This window comes from Scaptodrosophila lebanonensis, unplaced genomic scaffold, assembly GCF_003285725.1.
Source record: "Scaptodrosophila lebanonensis strain 11010-0011.00,11010-0021.00 unplaced genomic scaffold, SlebRS2 tig00000053-arrow-pilon, whole genome shotgun sequence".
NCBI classification, from domain to species: Eukaryota; Metazoa; Arthropoda; class Insecta; order Diptera; family Drosophilidae; genus Scaptodrosophila; species Scaptodrosophila lebanonensis.
In genome coordinates this window covers 5,757,994-5,778,825 of record NW_022060548.1, presented here as the reverse complement: position 1 = coordinate 5,778,825, position 20,832 = coordinate 5,757,994, and the positions used below count along the sequence as shown (strand labels likewise).

Below are 20,832 nucleotides of genomic sequence, written 5' to 3'. Positions count from 1 at the left end.
TGAAGTGAAATTGTCTCCGGCGAGTGTTAAAGGCGATCACTATGCGAGTGTTATGTTTCGAGCTGCAATCGCATATTCCTGCCGTAAGGCGGACCTTACGAAATCCTTTATTATAAAAACCATGCCCGAGCAGGAGGGCCAGAAGAAGGAGTTTCTAGGGGATGCGCACATCTTTCCCACCGAGATAGCAATGTATACGGAAGTGCTACCAAAATTTCAGGCTATACTTCGTGCGGCTGGAGATAATACCATACTTTCTGTGCCTTGCGTCTATCATAGCTTGAAGCCGAGACAAGTGATGGTGTTCGAAGATATGATACCCCAGGGGTACCATGTTGTGCGCGGCAGAGACGCGAATGTAGATGAACTCAAGGCAGCACTCACCAAGCTGGCCAAATGGCAGGCAGTCAGTTATAAAGTCCTGGCAGAGCAGCCCGAACTCTTGGATAAATGCCGTTACGATTTGACGGAAATACCAAATTTTTTGGATCAAAAATTTATAACAGGTGGTCTACCAAATTTCATTGAGATGCTGGGTCAAGTCCCAAGTTTAAGTAAATATCAAAGGTATTTCGACGTCATGCGGAACACGCTTCTAAAAAGCTGGGCGACTACATTACGCGAGTATCGAGAAAATCAACGTTCGGGCACGTACTATGTGCTCTGTCATGGGGACTTTCATTTGCGTAACATGATGTTCAAAAATAATAAATCAACTGATGCTTTGGAGGATTGCATGCTACTTGATTTTCAAATATGCAATGTAGGTCCCATGACCAACGATCTTATGTATGCCATTTATATGTTGTTTAGTGCTGACAATCGGAAACACAATCGAGATGAATTGGTTTACCACTTCTTTGATACATTCTCCAAGACATTGCAAAGTATTAACTACAAAGGTCCGATGCCGAAGCTAGCAGCGTTAAGGGATCAAATGTTTGAGAGAAAGAATAATGGTAAGCCTGTCGGTTAAAGTAAGTTGAATAGAGGAATATCGCTATAAAAACCTTATTAACATTGTATAAGAATATACCAGATTTGTTTTATTACCCGATGAAGAAGATTATAAGTTGGAATTTTAGGCGTCACACAAGCGTAGTAATGATCTTCAAATGCAGTTGATAACTGTTTATTATATAAATACACCTATTTCTCTTTTTACACGGTTTTTTTTTACACGATTTTGATATAACACGGTTTGAAAACTTAAAAAAATTTCATAAAAACCAATCACCTATTTTTGCATATGGAACCAATCCGGAACCAGATGTATATGTACACCTAACTCTGTTTTTGCACGGTATTTTTTTTACACGGTTTTGATTTAACACGGTGTAAAAATTATAAATTCTATATACTTGTATGGTTACATTAGCACGATTCATCAATGTCTTTTTATTACACGACTTTTTTAGGGTCCAATCTACCGTTAAAAACAGAATTAGGTGTATTCATTTATTATAAATTTTACTCGTTAGCTCACACAGTCCACTCGGCTATGCATTTAAAGTGGCTCATTGTTAATTACTTGATAGAACTGACAATACGGAATACTTTTCGCTCACTATTATCAACTGATATTTGTAATGCTTATTTGCAAAAAAACTTGAACAGATTATATAAAAGATAGCGATGTGATGTTATCTAGAATAAATAAATTAAAGAAAGAACAAATAGATAAAGGCTAGTTAAATGTTTAAAGCTGATGAACAAGTTTTCATTTAGTAGTTATGTTGCTGAATGGAATAGTTAGCCGCAAATCAATTTGCTCATGAAATGAAATATCTCTGAGCGTAAAAAAAACAATTAGAAAAGCTCTCGAAAGTTTCGAACCATTTCGGCTTAAAAGTGTGTAGCCTGCCATGCGCAAGTGAGTAGTTAATGGAACTTTGTTCGGATTGGTTGACTTTAATAGCACACTGAGCTCAATTAATATTGTTTTAAATTGTCGCAATGGGAGATAATAACGAAATTTACAATGAGGACGAATTGGAGGAGCCAGCATGGCTAAATTCGGAGTTTTTTGCAGATGTGCTTAGTAAGCATGAAAATACATCGGAGTTGAAGGTGCTTGATGTGAAAATTTCCCCGGCGAGTGCTAAAGGCGATCACTATGCGAGTGTAATGTTTCGGGGTGCCGTAACATATACCTGTCGCAATCAAACGTTTACCAAATCGCTGATTGTGAAGACGATGCCCGAGCAGGAGGGTCACAAAAAGGATATGTTGGGCGAGTCGCGTATTTTTGAAACGGAAATCGGCATGTATTCGGAAATGCTCCCCAAATTTGAGAAAATATTGCGAGCAGCCGGCGATAACACTGTCCTGCACGTGCCTTGCTTGTTTTACAGTCTCAAGCCGCGAAAAGTGATGGTATTTGAAGATTTGGTGCCGCAAGGCTACTATGTATTACGAGATCGATCTATGAATATTGAGGAATTAAAATGTGCGCTCTCAAAACTGGCCAAATGGCATGCCGTCAGCTTCAAGTTGTTAAAGGAAGTATGTTGAATTTTTACGTTTATAGCCTACAAGATTGCCATACAGCTAGCATGTATTTTCGTTACTAAGATAAGATTAAATAGCTGTATGACAAACGGTGACCAGCTAAAAAAGTATTTGATCTTATAAAATGATACAATAATTATAAAAATATACTTTTTAGGATGAGACTCAGTTTGCTAGCTACAAGGACGGCATTATGGAGATACCCAATTTTATGGAGGACCCATTTGTAAAAAATGGAATAGATCTTTTTATAAGACTTCTGGACAAAGTTCCTGAATTGAAACGTTTCAAGCCATATTTTGAACAAAAGCGCGGCTCTTATTTGAAAGAATTAGAAAATGTGCTCTCCGAATATCGTTTGGATCGGAAACCGAACACGTATACGTACTCAGTCATGGTGACTTTCATTTACGGAACATGATGTTGAAAAATAATGAAACAACCGGTGCCTTCGAGGACTGCATGTTGTTGGACTTTCAAATATCTAATGTTTGTCCATTCACTGTCGATGTAGTTTATTCATTTTATATGCTAATGGATGAAAAACAACGACAGAACCATAAGGATGAGTTATTATACTTCTACTTCACCACTTTCACTTCAACATTGCAAAAAATTGGCTATAAAGGCGAACTGCCCCGTATTGTTGAGTTACGAAGACAAATATTTAATCATAGACCCTTTGGTAAGTGACGGGAAGGCAATAAATTGGTTACGAGTACGAGTATATGATATAATTTGGATATTTTCTTATTTGTAGAAATGTTTTTGATCATCACATTATTGCCAATGATATTTGCAATTCGAAGCAATTCCTGCGATTTCGCCGAACTTATGATAAGCGAAGATGCACGCTGGAAGTGTTACAATCAGCCTGAGTACATTGAAGATATCAAGAGAATCTTGCCTGAATGTTTGCATAAAGGCTATTTTGAAGAAATTGTGCAATAAATATAAACACAATAAAATAGAAATAACTGTTGAAAAAAAAATAATTGTAAATAAAATTGTTATTTCGAATGCATAAAACATATGTAAAAGGATTAGTCGAAACTAAAAGGACGGATGGCGGTGTTCATGTGATAAAAAAAAGTATTCAGTGTAGTTTATTGCAATTTTTAAAGGAAACAAGAAATGTATTTAATTAATGCGAGTTGTGTTTTAACCAAATGCGTTTGAACGGCTTCGAAACGACGCTCTGACTGACTGACATCGAAAACAGCCCGAGTGGCCCGGTCCTCAATTGTTATTGTTTGAGTTTGAATTGAAAAATAAATGAACTAAAAATCTATGTTCATTCGGCTGCGTCGAAGCTATACCCTCTGCTGCCTTTACACAACAAAATGAATTTGTTTATACAAAATCTTGACAACAAAATATTATATACTTTAATTACATACTCGTATATTAAATTTTTAGCAATGTAGATCAATTTGAAAGATTTTCATTATAAAAATCTATGTGTTGATCAGATTTGTTTAATAACGCGTTGAAGAAGATTTATTATTAAAGAATTGGTTTAGGATTGAAAACGCCCCACAAGCGTAATAATGTTTAGCTGACTTGTATTCTTCAAATGCAGTTGACTACGGTTTATTAAATAAATACACACATACGTTATCTAGTCTGTACATGTTCATTTATTATAAATTTTACTCGTTAGCTCGCACGGTCCACTCGAACAAAACTTGAATAGATTATATAAAAGATAGCGTTGTGATGTATCTAGATTCTAGAATAAAAAAATTAAAGAAAGAAGAAATAAATGTTTTCATTACGCAGTTATGCTGCTGAATGGAATAGTTAGCAGCAAATCAATTTGTTCATAAAATGAATACATATCTCTGTGCTTAAAAAAAAAAAAATTTAAAAAGCTCTCGAAAGCTTCATAATTTCGGTTTAAAAGTGTGTAGCCTGCCATGCGCAAGTGAGTAGTTAATGGAACTTTGTTCGGATTGGTTGACTTTAATAGCACACTGAGCTCAATTAATATTGTTTTAAATTGTCGCAATGGGAGATAATAACGAAAGTTACAATGAGGACGAATTGGAGGCGCCAGCATGGCTAAATTCGGAGTTTTTTGCAGATGTGCTTAGTAAACATGAAAATACATCGGAGTTGAATGTGAATCATGTGAAAATTTCCCCGGCGAGTGCTAAAGGCGATCACTATGCGAGTGTAATGTTTCGGGGTGCCGTAACATATACCTGTCGCAATCAGACGTTTACCAAATCGCTGATTGTGAAGACGATGCCCGAGCAGGAGGGTCACAAAAAGGATATGTTGGGCGAGTCGCGTATTTTTGAAACGGAAATCGGCATGTATTCGGAAATGCTCCCCAAATTTGAGAAAATATTGCGAGCAGCCGGCGATAACACTGTCCTGCACGTGCCTTGCTTATTTTACAGTCTCAAGCCGCGAAAAGTGATGGTATTTGAAGATTTGGTGCCGCAGGGCTACTATGTATTACGAGATCGATCTATGAATATTGAGGAATTAAAATGTGCGCTCTCAAAACTGGCCAAATGGCATGCCGTCAGCTTCAAGTTGTTAAAGGAAGTATGTTGAATTTTTACGTTTATAGCCTATGTATTGAAATATACTTATCTCTTAGCTAGCGAAAATCTTCAAACAAAATAAGATTGCCATACAACTAGCGTGTATATTCGTTACGTTTACTAAGATAAGATTAAAAACCTGTATGACAAACGGTGACTAGCTAAAAATGTATTTAAGCTTAGCGCCTATTTTATAAAATGATACAATAATTATTAACATATGCTTTTTAGGATGAAGTTCAGTTTGCTAGCTTTAAAGACGGCCTGATGGAAATACCCAATTTTACGGAGGACCCCTATATAAAAAATGGAATAGATCTTTTTATAAGACTTCTGGACAAAGTTCCTGAATTGAAACAATTCAAGCCATATTTTGAAAAAATGCGCAGCTCCCATTTGAAAGAATTAGAAAATGTGCTCTCCGAATATCGTTTGGATCGGAAACCGAATACGTATTACGTACTCAGTCATGGGGACTTTCATTTACGGAACATGATGTTGAAAAATAATGAAACAACCGGTGCCTTCGAGGACTGCATGTTGTTGGACTTTCAAATATCTAATGTTTGTCCATTCACTGTCGATGTAATTTATTCATTTTATATGCTAATGGATGAAAAACAACGACAGAACCATAAGGATGAGTTATTATACTTCTACTTCACCACTTTCACTTCCACATTGCAAAAAATTGGCTGTAAAGGCGAACTGCCCCACATTGTTGAGTTCCGACGACAACTATTTAATCATAGACATTATGGTAAGCCACATAATAATGCTTATATCATTTCATTTGGACAATTTTCTCATTGGTAGAAATCTTTTTGGTCACCACATTTTTGCCAATGATATTTGCAATGCGGGGAAATTTCTGTGATCTTGGGGAAGTCATTCAAAAGGAAGATGCACGCTGGAGGTGTTACAATCAGCCTGAATACATTGAAGATATCAAGAGAATCTTGTCCGAATTTTTGCATCAAGGCTACTTTGAAGACAGTATGCAATAAAAAGAAACACCTTCAATAATTATTTGTTTGTCTATATCAAATAGATACTATTGATAAAAAAGTAATTGTAAATAAATGTTTTATTTTGAATGCATAAAACATGTGTGAGAACTGCACTAATTCAGTTTGATATTCCATGAAAATAAGCGTTTTAGTATCAACTGATAACGAGAGGCCAATAGATAACAACGTAACTAACAGTCTTTGAAATGAATAATTGCGTTTCGTATGAGTTTGTGATAATTGTTATAATCCAATGGAAGGCAATACTGGCTACAAAATTTCTTTAATAACAACACTACACAAGATGAATGAATAAGTGACTAGATTTGATGAGAATGTGTTCCGGTTATTTATAAACTACCTACATAAATGAAGATTAACCAAATAAAACGCTCATTTAAGAGAAAACACAGTACCTACAGATCTCTTAAAAGCTGTTCAGAAGCGCGTTTTATTCAGATGAGAAGTTTATGAACGCTGATGCTGACAAACAAATGTCATAATTAATCTCATTATCGTCTAAGGGAGCTTCCAAAGGCAATGAACTGGAGGCGCCAGCATGTCTATTTAGATAGTTTTCTACAGAAATGATCTTGAACAATGAGGTGGTATTAGTGTTAGTGTTAAGCTAGATGTTAAACTAGGTTATGTATAAGTTATATACATATATAAGGGTTTGTGTTTCAGAGTTCGTGCATAAAATATTAAAGTTTTGAAATGGAAATATGGAATTGATTCTCTATCAACCATATCTTAAGAAAATGCGAAGGAGAACCGTTCCAGGTTAGAGAATAAGTTATCGGGGCAATGTCAAATATACGGAACATCTTCAAAAAGAACAGAACAGTAGCCCAATACTATTGTTTATCAGGTACTCCATGGTGTTCCAATAATGATGATAATTTCTAAGAATACTCAGCAACGAAAAGAAGAGATGAAATTCATTTAAGAATGTACGTTAAGGCAGTTTTATTCAAAGCTTGTAAACTATTTTTTAATAACAACTTGTTTTTCTATAAAATGTTTGAAAAGTATTTCATCTAAAATTGTTGGGTTTTTTTTTTAATAATTCGCGATATGCTTAAAATTGTTTCTTAATAATTTATATAATTTTTGTATAACTATGTATCTAAGAACCCAGACAGTTCAAACTCCTTGATGGTACGTTGCAAAAATGCACGATATTTTGGATTCTCAACGTTCTCACGTCGAAATTGGTCTCCGGCCTCAGTGCGTGAGTTCAAATCTTCCAGATTCTCAAACCCTCCACTCTCCCTGAATATCAGGGGCGTCAGGCAAGTGGCCGCAATGACACCTGGAATATATATTCATAAATACTTGTTTATGACTGGGAACAATAATGAAATGCACCTACCAATCAGACTATTGTTTATCAGTTCGATATGTATTTCCTTTAGCGTGGGTATATGCCCCTGGTAGTTGAGTTTCTCCAGTGTCTGTTGCAGAACGCGTTGGTACTCCCGAATAATATACTTGAAGTGCACCTTTCGCACATTCTCATTTAGAGAGCCAAACAAAAAGTAGTTGAGATCCACCGCCGGCGAGCCTACGAATGCTAATTGAAAGTCAAACTATCACAAATAAATAAATGTGATTAGCATTACTATTAGCATAAGCTTTTAAGGGGTGTTGGGAACTTACGACCACAACATCGTCGGGTTCTTTAGTCTCATTGTTGATGTGAAACATTAAGTTGTCTATCCAAATGTCAGCCAAATTGAAAACGCGGAATCCCTGCTTCTGAGCATCGTACATGGCGATGGCGCTCTGAAGGACATTTTCGGCCAGCTTGAACGTTTTCTCGGTAATCTCTTCGTAGCCCTTCCAATGGGCAATCTCCTCGGCCACACAGCGTATATTAACGGGGAAGAAGGTGAGAAAGTCACGACGATCAGGATTGCGCGAAATGGGCGCCTCGTCGAAGAAATCAAAGACCTGAGGACTCTCACTAGCAATAAAGGCGCTGCAGGCATGCAATTTGGCCAATTTTTCGATTGTTGGCAGTACGTAGTCCAAGTTTAGGAGACGACCACGTTCGAAGTTCTCAAAGCCAAAGTTCGACATGTCCTCCAGAATGAGAAACGGCTCCGGCGTTTCCGTAGTATAATAGCAAATGGGCGCTATTTTGGTTTTATCGCCAATGGATTCGAGTAAGGATTGCACGCGCGGCAGCACTTCCTGGTAGGTAAGTATTTCCCGCTTGAATAGTTTGCTGCGATGCGCTATTGCTCCAGTTTGGCCCTTCGGATGGTCCTGCCAAGTCACAGTGTATGTATTAGTGGGAGTTGTGTTATTTGAAATTTTAGATACCACCTACCTTGATGATGACGGAGAACTTGCTTTTCGCATTGTTGCGTTGCAAATTGAAGGTGGCACGATGCATTTCGCTTGCAAAACCGGCCGCTGCATCGCCCGTATTAACGCTCTTTACCAGCAAGTCGCTTACCTCCAACGTATCGTCCTTAAAGTGCTCCTTGAGCACATCCTGCAGAAACTCGATGGTCACCCAATCGGGTGCCTGATAGTTTTTAGCGCCAGTGCCCATAATTGTTGAAATTTTTCAAGTCACCTGACTTGGAATGAAAATAATGAATAATAATAACACCGCTGGGCAGTTGTGACTGACTGGTGGGGCTTTCGGGTGTGAAATGGGGCGCTCTTTTTCAGTATCGTAGTGGAATCTGTTGCTCACGTGCTCTGCGCATAACACTCTCAATTGAAAGCACTCTCTGTTGTTAGCTTTTAAGGCCATAACAGCTGTTCGGCTTATCAGACGTAAGGCGGATTTGATAAGCGGGAGAGACAGACAGAGTGAAAGAGAGAGGGAGGGAGGGAGAGAGAGCTTGTAATAGCTGAACGCTTAGTCAAGCTTAAGACAAATATTACATATGTATGTATGTGTATAAATAAAAGCTTTTTGCAACCAAATACACAACTGCTCAAATAAACTCAAATATTTCTCAGCTGTTTTACTCAAAAGCTGCAGGCTTGGCGGCAAATACTTAAATATGCAGATTATTTATAACAATGTCTGATTAGATTACAGACATAAGAAAAATGTAAAAAAAGAGGTGTGAGGATTACTTAGACGTACTCTTTAATTGGTTAAGAATACAAAATTATAAAACTAACTTTGGCGCAACTAAACAAAAGATAAATCCTAAAGATAAGATTAAAAGAATGATTAAAATACTCTTGTTTGTTAGTCTCTTGCACTCTTATGAGAAATCTAAAATGCCACGTCTATGAAGAAACGGAAATATATGCAAGACGGCACGCACATATAGGGGATTGGTGAAGGCCTTGGCGCGGAAACGATCCCCATCGTCGCCAGACTGCATCAGCTTCAATAGACTCGCCTCCTTGTCCACCGGTAGTAGAATGAGCACCAAATGTGTGAATGTGGTGAAGTAGCCTAAGAAGGGGAAAATATAGGACTGCCTTCTCCGATGGAATATCCAGAGAACTTACCCCAGAAACCGTACTTAATCATGCTCATGTGTAGCTCCCTCAACAGGGGTACTTTGCCATAGTTTAGGGATTGGAGACAACGGACGAGATGAGTGTGATATTTTCGCACAAAATAGTCGAAATACTTTATGCGTATACTATGATGTGCCGAGCATATGATCACCTCCCATAAGTCTTGGGCCGGGCTGCCCCATTTACATAGCTGAAAGTCTACAAATCGTATCTGATTGACCTCCCCAGTCTGTGTGTAGCTAAGCATTATATTGCTAGACCAAAAGTCGCCATGATTCAAGACCTTAAACTCCTTGGGATCGGTATTAAAGCAGCGGGCAGCGGCCTGAACAAACTGCTCAGCAGTGGGCTGAAAATCACAAATTAGTTTAATTAGATAGTACCTATAGAGTACTTACAATAAGCTCCACATATTGCTCGTAGTCCGGCAAACCCCAAGAAACCATAGCATTTTTATAGCTCTGTACGCGTGCCTGATACGACTTGGATTTCTGATAATTGGCAGGCAGGTAAGTCTTTTGAAATTCCTCGGGATAGTGGCCATTCTTTTGACGCCACACCACAGTAGCTGCATGGAATTCTGCCAATTTCTCCAACACGCGTTTCATTTGCGTCATATCGAAACCTTTCAGGCGATTTATATTCTGAAATTTTTTCGTTTTAAGGTCTTCCAGCACCAAGCAGATGCGACCGTTCACATTGTCCAGCCAATGACATTTTGGAGCGAATTTTATTTGTTTACCATGCTGTTCATATATTTGTTCCAGTTGTGGTATTATTTGCTCATACATTTTCTTCTCCTTGGGAAAAATGTTGAGAGAATTGATAAAAGTACCGCCTACCTCGTCGTCCAACATAGTCTTCATAATGTACGATTTCTGCTGGGTGAAGCCATCTATCAAAATACATTGTACTATTAATGTACTCTTGAATGTGATTGTTGTTTACCTTTCATTTCAATATCGATGATAATGCGCATTAGCAGTGAGGTATAGTTCTCGCCCGGCGGTGTGGCCGGAATTATTGAGAGATTCAGTATTTTTCGAAAATCGCTGAGCTCACGTCTTAGCAATTTTTTAAAATAAGTCTCATTGATCCATTCAGGTATTTTTATGTCGTTCGACTCACTAAATTTGTTGCTATTATCGGGCATGTTGGACGAGAATATGCGTTCACAATCGCCGTTACTGTTTCTATATGCATTTACTCAAATATCGTTACCAGTTGGTTAACTTGTTCTCGCAACGAGCAACGACGCCAAACTGTTTGTATTCTTATCTGAAATGTATTCAGACCCATATTTCTTGATTACACCCGTACTACTGCACTCACAGTCTACACTCTTCCAAAGTTATTCGTCATGGGCCTTCACTAGCCGCCTTTCGTCTAACAGGTTCTACAAAATTTTGTATAGCGATGAACTGAGGCATAGTACCTCGATAGCTTTAAAAACTGACCTGTTAGCTTTTTGGTTTTCGATAATGAAACGTGTAACGTATCTCATGTGATACCTCACTCTACCATTATACTACTTGAATTTGAATATTCTTAACGAAAAATCCACTCTCTTACTTTTGCATTTCCACTGCACACAGCGACTTTTATTAATCATTTAAAACAAGACCGAACCGGAATCAATATTCGCGCGGTCTCCTTCTACAAATTGATCGCAAATATTAAATGTATGGGAGAGCAGAAATACTATGCTGTTTATAAAATTTTGATTTTCATTATCTTTGTATTGATAACATATTTCAAATTTCTATGTACAATATTTTTAAAATATATTTATTAGTACAAGTTATCAATAATGCTTCATAGTAATTATAATTAGGCTTGTCATCTTTGTTCCTGGCTTAACACAACTATCTAAAATTTCGAAAAAAAAATGCTTTTGTGCAAACTATTTTTTTAAGTGATTTAGAAGCTTAGGAAATAGTTCCCTCTTTCAATCTCAATCAGTTTCAACATCCTAAAAATTAGATTGAATATTTTTAAGCTGATTTAAAAAATCCTGAACTGATTTTTAGCCAACTTTGAAACAATTCTGCACCAGAGCTCTTAAGCTCTCACACATAATTAGTTGTGAATGAAACTTTGTACTTTTTCATATGGATCGAAGGACTAGAGTGAAAGGATTGCTCAAAATGTTGAAAACATTTTTTGACCAATTATTAATTATTTTTACTAACAAATGATATTTTAAGACAGTTTGGAAATGGGTGCATCCGGAAACGTATATCTAACTTTATAATTTATCTTTATCTAATTAGTAAAGTTTTATAAAGACAACTTAGTAGTTAAAGCTTAGTTATTTTAACTTGTATTGCTATTCATATTGAAAAATAGAAAAAAAGACGAAAAAAGTTTTTATTGTGGACTCGTTGTACATTTATAACAAGTTATAACAAAACACTACAAGACAGATATTACATAAGCCTAGATATGAAGTATATTTTATCAGGCAAATATTGTTAGAGTTTATTATAATCAAACAATATAATGTTTCAAGTAGACGTAATTCTTAATGAACATCTTTGGATTAAATGGAATTAAAGAATTGAAGTTCCCATTATCAAGTTTGTGTATTTATTGTTCTACTATATTATCGTATATTAGCTTTTCCCCATAATTTAAACACCCTACTCGTAGTCACTAAAGTGAAATATGCCTCGTTTATAGTAGAAAGGATAAAGGTCCTTCATGACATCAGCGAATGCTGGATTTGTATATAAACGCTTTCTGTAATTCTCGCCCTCTTCGCCTTCTGCCATTAAGGAGTGCAGGTTGCTGTCCTTGTCAGTAGGAAAAAGTATTATGGGTAAGTGATTCAAAACAGCAAAGAAGGCTGAAAAGAAAGCAGAAGAAGCTTTGAATAAAACAGAAATTTTCTTAGTGGAGCTAAAGGATACTTACCGTAAAATGAATTTTCCTTCTTGTACATGGACATCTGTATGTCGCGCAATTTTGGCAATGGCTTTTGATATTTCAAAACGTTCAGGCACTCGACTAGGCGTTTCCAGTAGATCTCGATGAAAGTATCATATTCCTTCAAACGTATATCTTTGGCGGCGGACAGTGTGAGGAAGAACAGCAAGTCCTGGGCTGGACTGCCCCATTTGCCGATTTGAAAGTCGACGAAAAGGACTTCATTAATGTTGCCATCAGGCAGATAATTACACATCAAGTTGCTGGACCAGAAATCCCCATGAATTAGGACATTGAACTCATTTGGATCCACGTCCAAAGAGCTGATGCTGTGCTTCCAAAACTGTTCTGTTGTGGGCTGTAGAGATTCAAGATAGTTTTCGAAATTATTTAAAAATTGCAATCTTGTATTAACTCACAAAGTTCTTGATATATTTATCGGCATCTTTCATATCCCATTTGCCCATGGCCTCTTTGAAAGGCCTCTGTTCAAATTCAAAACATTTAATTAGGAACTCTTTTCCGTTTATTACAACAAATCCCTCTTTGAATTCCTCGGGAAATGGGCCGTGTCTCTCAGCATAAACGGCACTGGCTGCATGAAACTCTGCCAATTTTTGCATAACTCGTTGCATATGTGGCATATCCAGTCCATTAATGCGGTCCACGTTTTTGAATTTCTTTACGGCCAGATCCTCGAAAATGAAGTGAATATTATTTTCGCGTATCTCTGTGTGCAGACATTTCGGTGCAATTTGTATCGACAAGCCAGCTTCTTTATAGAGCGCTTCGAAGGCGGGCAAATATTTATCATACATTTTCATTTCTTTGGGAAAGAGACCCATGTCGCTAATATTGCTGCCGCCCTTTTCACTTGGCAGCATTGTTTTGAAGACGTAGGTTTTTGTTTTCTTACTGCCATCTAATTCGGGCGAACATAATAAATGGGATAAATAGTTGAACACACGATTACACATGATTACTCAGAATCACCTTTCATTTCCAAATCTATATAAATTCGTAGCATTATGGAGGTAAAGTTCTCTCCAGGGGGTATGGCCGCCACAGGAGTAAAGTTAATAACTTTGGCATAGTTAGGCTCATCTTTATCGAGTACAGCTTTGAAATATCCCTCATTGATCCACTTGGGTATATCCAAATGCTCGTTGGGATTCGCAATTCCGTTGCTTTCGGGCATTTCTCTAAACCGACCACACTGCTGAGTGCCTTGCTAAAGACTGACACAAAATTTATTTGAGCACAAAGCTTTCAATTAGGGTTTGCACAAAGTGTTATCAAGCGGACCCCAGATGTGTATGTCTCTTACATAATATAGTATTTTAATACATGTGTAGAAGATAACGTTTAAATCAAGCAAGTCATTCTCTTCTACGTGTAGGTAATTGGAATACACAATGAGAAAGTCACATATTCTCAAGTCGAGCCGATTTAATTTGGTTGTTGAGTGGGCGTTTTTTATTTTGTTTAGTTTCTTTTTTTAAATGACGTCAATACTCGTAGTAGTAGTAGTAGTAGTAGTAGTAGTAGTAGTAGTAGTAGTAGTAGTAGTAGTAGTAGTAGTAGTAGTAGTAGTAGTAGTAGTAGTAGTAGTAGTAGTAGTAGTAGTAGTAGTAGTAGTAGTAGTAGTAGTAGTAGTAGTAGTAGTAGTAGTAGTAGTAGTAGTAGTAGTAGTAGTAGTAGTAGTAGTAGTAGTAGTAGTAACGAAACAATTGTTGCGGTCATCCTTAATTGGTGCGCAGAAAAATTAAATGCTCATAACACAAATCAATTGAAGAAATTGCTAATAAATGAAAATCGACACAATGATCGCCATTCAGCTAATCCGTTCTGCCATGTCATAGCGAAGGAACTCATTTCAGTATTTTACAAAAAAAGAAGTTTTAAGTGCGTCACATAGTATTGATATCAATCTAACTGCTGTTCCTACAAACTGAACTAAACATCATGCCCAACATCGTGCCTTTATCACAGAGAGGGAATCTCAATCATCAAACATATTTACAAGTTCTTCTTGGAAGAATCTTTAGTCTGATCGAAGCCGTAGTTAAAACAAGTATGTCAGAAATAGCCCAAAAATTAAAAAATAAATGAGTTTAATAAAGAACTAAGTACTAAAGATATAGTGCTTGTTTACCCAAAAATGTTACAGCCAATTATTATAGAGCATAAGTACAGTTGTATGATGAAACTTCCAAAAAACGAGCCCATAATCTTTCAACAAGCCCCTAAAATTATAGTACTATCTCGAACTTAAAATATTTACGTATGTATATATAAATCTATTTCTGTTTTGAAATAAGATTAGATTATATATCTAGCTGATTTCCTATTAAAATAAGGTTTGATTACAGGCCAGATTTTGCCATTATTAAAAATAGTTAAGCTATGCACTTTTAAATAAAATTTAATAAGGAAGCAATACGTCGTTTACTATTAACAGGTATAGAGTTTAGGCAGATCATATTTAAATTTTAATTTATTTCAAAAGTAAAATAGCTTTAGCTTTGCAAATATTTTTTTTGAAATATTGTATAAAATTGTGCACAATAACTTAAAGACCAGATTGCCGCTATATAATTGCTTGCAAACCGGTAAATTAATTTGAAAAACTGAAAGGGAAAGTGATATGATTGATAGATCGTTTCATGGGTTACAGGGTTTAAAAAAAATCCGGTCTTTCAAAAAAAAATTTGAATTTGAAATTCTTTTTTTTATTTTAATAAAATTTACTCTGCATTTGGTTTGGAAATACGGGAATACTGAAGCTGACTATGAAGATTCGCTTTGAAGACGACGAAATTCGACAAAACGGAAAACATAACACACACAAAAAATGAAGAATTGATTTACAAACGACAAAATATAACTAAAGGTAGACTTTAAAAAAAAAATAATGAGACAACAAACATGAACATTCAAATTTTTGCCACTGCTAGCATGATTTTGCAAAAATTCTTTTAAGAAATATATATACTATATGTATACTATGTATGTATGCATACGAGCATAACTAATTAATAAAAGAGAGCCTATTTAAGTCCAAGTATTCGGAGCCTCACATTCATGCGTGTGTTGCGGTATTTTGTGAAAAAATGTGTAAACATAAAACAGGTTTTTTGTTTGATCATCAAAACAATGAAACACAAATGTGCAAACACTTTTAAGCCAAAGTCCAAATAACTGGCGCTATATACCTATCCATAAAATGAATAATTACATTTTCATCATCACGACACCTGATTGTTTTATTTTATTGTATTGTTTTAAAGATTATTCAAATTTTGCTAATCATTTGGGTGAAAATAATTTAGGGTTTCTTGTCTATATCCAGCGCGCCTTTGTTATCGAAAAAGGGCAACAGTATAGCCATGGCTTTGGAGTAGTACGGATTCAATAGTGACTTGAGTCTAAGGGCATCACCTTCAGGGCCCAGTTGCATTGCACTCTCAATATTGGCATCCTTATCAGTGGGCAATAGTGTGAAGACCATCACACCGTTTGCAGTAAATGGACCTGCGGATATAAAGATAAATAGAAGGCATAAACGATGAGTTAGATTGCGTCTTTTATAATTACAATTAAAATATACATACCCCAATAACTATATTTGATCATGAGAGAGTGTATCTCTTTCAGAGCGGGCAACTTTTTGCTGTATTGCAATAGTTTTAGGCATTCGACCAGTCGTTCGTGATATATTTTAATGAAGTGATCGAACTCTTTAACTTTAATATCAAGTGCTGCCGATGTGGTTATCAAATACCACAGATCTTGTGCTGGTGAGCCCCATTTGCTGATCTGTAAGTCCACGAAGAGTGTCTGGTCGATATCCCCATTCTCCTTGTGTCTAAACATTATGTTATTGGACCAGCAATCTCCGTGATTCAGAACATTAAACTCATTGGGATCCACTTGACTCAATCGTATGGCCTCATCGGAAGCGTCCGTTGGTTTAATTATTTTGCCAATGAAATATTCGGGATCATCTAATCCCCATTGATGAATAGCCTGCAAATATAGGCTCTGACGTGCGTTGGCTATTGCCTCAAACATCTTGCGATTTGTTTCATTGATCATGCCAAGATTGAAATGGGGATCATAGGGTCCGTTTAGCTCGTAATATACCACAGAGGCCGCATGTAGCTCGGCTAGTTTCCGAAGTACAGCTCGCATATGGGGCAGATCGAAGCCCTTCAAACGATCGACATTGCTGAAGTTTTTGCGCCTCAAATCCTCCATAATGAGAGTTATGCGTTCAGGACTCTCATCAACATGGAGGCAATTGGGCGCTAGCTTCAGTTCTTCTCCAGCAGCTCTATAGAACTTTTCGAAGGCGGGTATAAGCACCTCATACATCTGTTTCTCCTTAGGAAACAGGCCCATGGCCTTAACGAACTGAGCACTGGCCGCTGATTCCAGCATGGTCTTCAAAATGTAAGACGCTTGCTGCGTACTGCCATCTGGGGAATATATGTTCAATTTCAGTTTGGTTTAGTGCTATGATCAGACAGGTAAATAGTTTGCACACAAACTAGCGCTTTTTAAAGAATACTATATAGCATTGACATTAAAGCTTCAGTGTATTAAAAATCGAATTCTTAGCATGGAATCATTATTATTATAATATAATTTTAAAGTTTTAACATTTGTGTGCAAATCATTTGTCTGACATTTAAAGTATTACCCTTTAATTCCACGTCCACGTTGACTCGCACCATAACTGAAGTGTAGTTCTCTCCCGGGGCAGTCGCTGCTATAGGTGTGAACCTTTTTATGCCCACCAAGTCGGGATATTCCTCCTCCACTATGTGCCGAAAGTAATCTTCGTTTATCCACTTGGGTATTAATAAACCAGCATTGGGGCTAGACTGGCTCTCTGTACTGCTGGGTGCCATTTTTCTTAATTACACTGCCATTGAAATATAAACAACGCAAAAGTACAAATATAATTGCGTGCTTTCAAAATGTGGTGTTATTATGAATACAATTATTGCTCAATTAAATATCATCAATGTTGTTTACAGCGATGATGATGCAAAGCCTTTAGGGGCCTCAAAAAAAATAAAAAAAAAATCATGTAAATTATATACGAGTTCATATGTATATTCCTATTTACATGCATAATTATAGCAAAACAAATGTATGTTATTTCTCGTGTTGCGGTGTGGGATTATCTAATGGTTATGAAATTTTTGTCTACATACATATGTGTATATAGACAGGCAGAAAGCACATTGATTAAAAAAATAATATAGTCTCCGATTGTTATACTCTGTACAAGAGTATACTATGTTTGCGCGAGCTGAAAAATGTAACAGGCAGAAGGAGGCGTGTCTCTGTCTTTCTGTCTGCCCGTCCGTGTGTCTGTCTGTCAGTATGAACACCTGGATCTCAGAGACTATAAGAGCTAGGGACACCAAATTTTGCACAAAGATGGCTTATGTGTGTACGCTGTGCAAGTTTGTTTTTTTTTTTTTGATTGCCCCCCCTTACCCACTTCCCCACTATGGGGGTTTTCCCGATTTTCCATTCGTATAATCGCCTATATCTCGGAGACTATATTACATAAGCCTAGATATGAAGTATATTTTATCAGGCAAATATTGTTAGAGTTTATTATAATCAAACAATATAATGTTTCAAGTAGACGTAATTCTTAATGAACATCTTTGGATTAAATGGAATTAAAGAATTGAAGTTCCCATTATCAAGTTTGTGTATTTATTGTTCTACTATATTATCGTATATTAGCTTTTCCCCATAATTTAAACACCCTACTCGTAGTCACTAAAGTGAAATATGCCTCGTTTATAGTAGAAAGGATAAAGGTCCTTCATGACATCAGCGAATGCTGGATTTGTATATAAACGCTTTCTGTAATTCTCGCCCTCTTCGCCTTCTGCCATTAAGGAGTGCAGGTTGCTGTCCTTGTCAGTAGGAAAAAGTATTATGGGTAAGTGATTCAAAACAGCAAAGAAGGCTGAAAAGAAAGCAGAAGAAGCTTTGAATAAAACAGAAATTTTCTTAGTGGAGCTAAAGGATACTTACCGTAAAATGAATTTTCCTTCTTGTACATGGACATCTGTATGTCGCGCAATTTTGGCAATGGCTTTTGATATTTCAAAACTTTCAGGCACTCGACTAGGCGTTTCCAGTAGATCTCGATGAAAGTATCATATTCCTTCAAACGTATATCTTTGGCGGCGGACAGTGTGAGGAAGAACAGCAAGTCCTGGGCTGGACTGCCCCATTTGCCGATTTGAAAGTCGACGAAAAGGACTTCATTAATGTTGCCATCAGGCAGATAATTACACATCAAGTTGCTGGACCAGAAATCCCCATGAATTAGGACATTGAACTCATTTGGATCCACGTCCAAAGAGCTGATGCTGTGCTTCCAAAACTGTTCTGTTGTGGGCTGTAGAGATTCAAGATAGTTTTCGAAATTATTTAAAAATTGCAATCTTGTATTAACTCACAAAGTTCTTGATATATTTATCGGCATCTTTCATATCCCATTTGCCCATGGCCTCTTTGAAAGGCCTCTGTTCAAATTCAAAACATTTAATTAGGAACTCTTTTCCGTTTATTACAACAAATCCCTCTTTGAATTCCTCGGGAAATGGGCCGTGTCTCTCAGCATAAACGGCACTGGCTGCATGAAACTCTGCCAATTTTTGCATAACTCGTTGCATATGTGGCATATCCAGTCCATTAATGCGGTCCACGTTTTTGAATTTCTTTACGGCCAGATCCTCGAAAATGAAGTGAATATTATTTTCGCGTATCTCTGTGTGCAGACATTTCGGTGCAATTTGTATCGACAAGCCAGCTTCTTTATAGAGCGCTTCGAAGGCGGGCAAATATTTATCATACATTTTCATTTCTTTGGGAAAGAGACCCATGTCGCTAATATTGCTGCCGCCCTTTTCACTTGGCAGCATTGTTTTGAAGACGTAGGTTTTTGTTTTCTTACTGCCATCTAATTCGGGCGAACATAATAAATGGGATAAATAGTTGAACACACGATTACACATGATTACTCAGAATCACCTTTCATTTCCAAATCTATATAAATTCGTAGCATTATGGAGGTAAAGTTCTCTCCAGGGGGTATGGCCGCCACAGGAGTAAAGTTAATAACTTTGGCATAGTTAGGCTCATCTTTATCGAGTACAGCTTTGAAATATCCCTCATTGATCCACTTGGGTATATCCAAATGCTCGTTGGGATTCGCAATTCCGTTGCTTTCGGGCATTTCTCTAAACCGACCACACTGCTGAGTGCCTTGCTAAAGACTGACACAAAATTTATTTGAGCACAAAGCTTTCAATTAGGGTTTGCACAAAGTGTTATCAAGCGGACCCCAGATGTGTATGTCTCTTACATAATATAGTATTTTAATACATGTGTAGAAGATAACGTTTAAATCAAGCAAGTCATTCTCTTCTACGTGTAGGTAATTGGAATACACAATGAGAAAGTCACATATTCTCAAGTCGAGCCGATTTAATTTGGTTGTTGAGTGGGCGTTTTTTATTTTGTTTAGTTTCTTTTTTTAAATGACGTCAATACTCGTAGTAGTAGTAGTAGTAGTAGTAGTAGTAGTAGTAGTAGTAGTAGTAGTAGTAGTAGTAGTAGTAGTAGTAGTAGTAGCAGTAGTAGTAGTAGTAGTAGTAGTAGTAGTAGTAGTAGTAGTAGTAGTAGTAGTAGTAGTAGTAGTAGTAACGAAACAATTGTTGCGGTCATCCTTAATTGGTGCGCAGAAAAATTAAATGCTCATAACACAAATCAATTGAAGAAATTGCTAATAAATGAAAATCGACACAATGATCGCCATTCAGCTAATCCGTTCTGCCATGTCATAGCGAAGGAACTCATTTCAGTATTTTACAAAAAAAGAAGTTTTAAGTGCGTCACATAGTATTGATATCAATCTAACTGCTGTTCCTACAAACTGAACTAAACATCATGCCCAACATCGTGCCTTTATCACAGAGAGGGAATCTCAATCATCAAACATATTTACAAGTTCTTCTTGGAAGAATCTTTAGTCTGATCGAAGCCGTAGTTAAAACAAGTATGTCAGAAATAGCCCAAAAATTAAAAAATAAATGAGTTTAATAAAGAACTAAGTACTAAAGATATAGTGCTTGTTTACCCAAAAATGTTACAGCCAATTATTATAGAGCATAAGTACAGTTGTATGATGAAACTTCCAAAAAACGAGCCCATAATCTTTCAACAAGCCCCTAAAATTATAGTACTATCTCGAACTTAAAATATTTACGTATGTATAT

At 36.7% G+C, this 20,832-nt stretch overlaps 7 protein-coding genes across 7 annotated transcripts; 2 read left to right on the top strand and 5 right to left on the bottom strand.

The window, feature by feature from the left end:
• The first annotated feature begins 67 nt into the window (after window positions 1–67).
• On the top strand, window positions 68–3,038 carry LOC115624325. Its single transcript, XM_030518952.1, has 3 exons — window positions 68–959; window positions 2,033–2,505; window positions 2,669–3,038. The coding sequence occupies exons 1-3, from the start codon at window positions 122–124 to the stop codon at window positions 2,930–2,932; spliced, it is 1,575 nt and encodes a 524-aa protein (XP_030374812.1). The 5' UTR covers window positions 68–121; the 3' UTR covers window positions 2,933–3,038.
• Window positions 3,039–4,496: 1,458 nt separating this feature from the next.
• LOC115624327 lies at window positions 4,497–6,095 on the top strand. Its single transcript, XM_030518955.1, has 3 exons — window positions 4,497–5,070; window positions 5,301–5,829; window positions 5,886–6,095. The coding sequence occupies exons 1-3, from the start codon at window positions 4,522–4,524 to the stop codon at window positions 6,074–6,076; spliced, it is 1,269 nt and encodes a 422-aa protein (XP_030374815.1). The 5' UTR covers window positions 4,497–4,521; the 3' UTR covers window positions 6,077–6,095.
• Window positions 6,096–7,091: 996 nt separating this feature from the next.
• On the bottom strand, window positions 7,092–8,727 carry LOC115624329. The gene is made up of 4 exons (XM_030518957.1): window positions 8,418–8,727; window positions 7,742–8,353; window positions 7,455–7,671; window positions 7,092–7,394 (listed from the first exon to the last, which is right to left on the bottom strand). The coding sequence occupies exons 1-4, from the start codon at window positions 8,643–8,645 to the stop codon at window positions 7,201–7,203; spliced, it is 1,251 nt and encodes a 416-aa protein (XP_030374817.1). The 5' UTR covers window positions 8,646–8,727; the 3' UTR covers window positions 7,092–7,200.
• A 514-nt stretch (window positions 8,728–9,241) lies between these two features.
• On the bottom strand, window positions 9,242–10,816 carry LOC115624328. The gene is made up of 4 exons (XM_030518956.1): window positions 10,532–10,816; window positions 9,982–10,478; window positions 9,572–9,932; window positions 9,242–9,515 (listed from the first exon to the last, which is right to left on the bottom strand). The coding sequence occupies exons 1-4, from the start codon at window positions 10,734–10,736 to the stop codon at window positions 9,319–9,321; spliced, it is 1,260 nt and encodes a 419-aa protein (XP_030374816.1). The 5' UTR covers window positions 10,737–10,816; the 3' UTR covers window positions 9,242–9,318.
• A 1,327-nt stretch (window positions 10,817–12,143) lies between these two features.
• LOC115623999 lies at window positions 12,144–13,736 on the bottom strand. Its single transcript, XM_030518571.1, has 4 exons — window positions 13,505–13,736; window positions 12,931–13,433; window positions 12,500–12,869; window positions 12,144–12,431 (listed from the first exon to the last, which is right to left on the bottom strand). Exons 1-4 carry the CDS (start codon window positions 13,707–13,709, stop codon window positions 12,226–12,228), a joined length of 1,284 nt encoding a protein of 427 aa, XP_030374431.1. The 5' UTR covers window positions 13,710–13,736; the 3' UTR covers window positions 12,144–12,225.
• A 2,014-nt stretch (window positions 13,737–15,750) lies between these two features.
• On the bottom strand, window positions 15,751–17,445 carry LOC115623954. Its single transcript, XM_030518518.1, has 3 exons — window positions 17,217–17,445; window positions 16,126–16,992; window positions 15,751–16,045 (listed from the first exon to the last, which is right to left on the bottom strand). Exons 1-3 carry the CDS (start codon window positions 17,425–17,427, stop codon window positions 15,840–15,842), a joined length of 1,284 nt encoding a protein of 427 aa, XP_030374378.1. The 5' UTR covers window positions 17,428–17,445; the 3' UTR covers window positions 15,751–15,839.
• Window positions 17,446–18,224: 779 nt separating this feature from the next.
• Window positions 18,225–19,817, bottom strand: LOC115623995. Its single transcript, XM_030518564.1, has 4 exons — window positions 19,586–19,817; window positions 19,012–19,514; window positions 18,581–18,950; window positions 18,225–18,512 (listed from the first exon to the last, which is right to left on the bottom strand). Exons 1-4 carry the CDS (start codon window positions 19,788–19,790, stop codon window positions 18,307–18,309), a joined length of 1,284 nt encoding a protein of 427 aa, XP_030374424.1. The 5' UTR covers window positions 19,791–19,817; the 3' UTR covers window positions 18,225–18,306.
• Window positions 19,818–20,832: the final 1,015 nt, after the last annotated feature.

Excerpts from the sequence above, each read along its gene's own strand:
- LOC115624325 (XM_030518952.1), top strand. The coding sequence starts at position 122 with ATGCCCGAGCAGGAGGGCCAGAAGAAGGAGTTTCTAGGGGATGCGCAC. Across the intron at positions 960-2,032 it reads GTTTGAGAGAAAGAATAATG|ATGTGCTTAGTAAGCATGAA; the intron begins GTAAGCCTGTCG and ends AGTTTTTTGCAG. Across the intron at positions 2,506-2,668 it reads GCTTCAAGTTGTTAAAGGAA|GATGAGACTCAGTTTGCTAG; the intron begins GTATGTTGAATT and ends TATACTTTTTAG.
- LOC115624327 (XM_030518955.1), top strand. The coding sequence starts at position 4,522 with ATGGGAGATAATAACGAAAGTTACAATGAGGACGAATTGGAGGCGCCA. Across the intron at positions 5,071-5,300 it reads GCTTCAAGTTGTTAAAGGAA|GATGAAGTTCAGTTTGCTAG; the intron begins GTATGTTGAATT and ends TATGCTTTTTAG. Across the intron at positions 5,830-5,885 it reads ATTTAATCATAGACATTATG|AAATCTTTTTGGTCACCACA; the intron begins GTAAGCCACATA and ends TCTCATTGGTAG.
- LOC115624329 (XM_030518957.1), bottom strand. The coding sequence starts at position 8,645 with ATGGGCACTGGCGCTAAAAACTATCAGGCACCCGATTGGGTGACCATC. Across the intron at positions 8,354-8,417 it reads AGTTCTCCGTCATCATCAAG|GACCATCCGAAGGGCCAAAC; the intron begins GTAGGTGGTATC and ends GTGACTTGGCAG. Across the intron at positions 7,395-7,454 it reads GATAAACAATAGTCTGATTG|GTGTCATTGCGGCCACTTGC; the intron begins GTAGGTGCATTT and ends TATATATTCCAG.
- LOC115624328 (XM_030518956.1), bottom strand. The coding sequence starts at position 10,736 with ATGCCCGATAATAGCAACAAATTTAGTGAGTCGAACGACATAAAAATA. Across the intron at positions 9,933-9,981 it reads AGCAATATGTGGAGCTTATT|CCCACTGCTGAGCAGTTTGT; the intron begins GTAAGTACTCTA and ends TGTGATTTTCAG. Across the intron at positions 9,516-9,571 it reads GATTAAGTACGGTTTCTGGG|GCTACTTCACCACATTCACA; the intron begins GTAAGTTCTCTG and ends TCCCCTTCTTAG.
- LOC115623999 (XM_030518571.1), bottom strand. The coding sequence starts at position 13,709 with ATGCCCGAAAGCAACGGAATTGCGAATCCCAACGAGCATTTGGATATA. Across the intron at positions 13,434-13,504 it reads TATAGATTTGGAAATGAAAG|ATGGCAGTAAGAAAACAAAA; the intron begins GTGATTCTGAGT and ends CGCCCGAATTAG. Across the intron at positions 12,432-12,499 it reads GAAGGAAAATTCATTTTACG|CCTTCTTTGCTGTTTTGAAT; the intron begins GTAAGTATCCTT and ends CTTTCTTTTCAG.
- LOC115623954 (XM_030518518.1), bottom strand. The coding sequence starts at position 17,427 with ATGGCACCCAGCAGTACAGAGAGCCAGTCTAGCCCCAATGCTGGTTTA. Across the intron at positions 16,993-17,216 it reads CGTGGACGTGGAATTAAAGG|ATGGCAGTACGCAGCAAGCG; the intron begins GTAATACTTTAA and ends TATATTCCCCAG. Across the intron at positions 16,046-16,125 it reads GATCAAATATAGTTATTGGG|GTCCATTTACTGCAAACGGT; the intron begins GTATGTATATTT and ends TTATATCCGCAG.
- LOC115623995 (XM_030518564.1), bottom strand. The coding sequence starts at position 19,790 with ATGCCCGAAAGCAACGGAATTGCGAATCCCAACGAGCATTTGGATATA. Across the intron at positions 19,515-19,585 it reads TATAGATTTGGAAATGAAAG|ATGGCAGTAAGAAAACAAAA; the intron begins GTGATTCTGAGT and ends CGCCCGAATTAG. Across the intron at positions 18,513-18,580 it reads GAAGGAAAATTCATTTTACG|CCTTCTTTGCTGTTTTGAAT; the intron begins GTAAGTATCCTT and ends CTTTCTTTTCAG.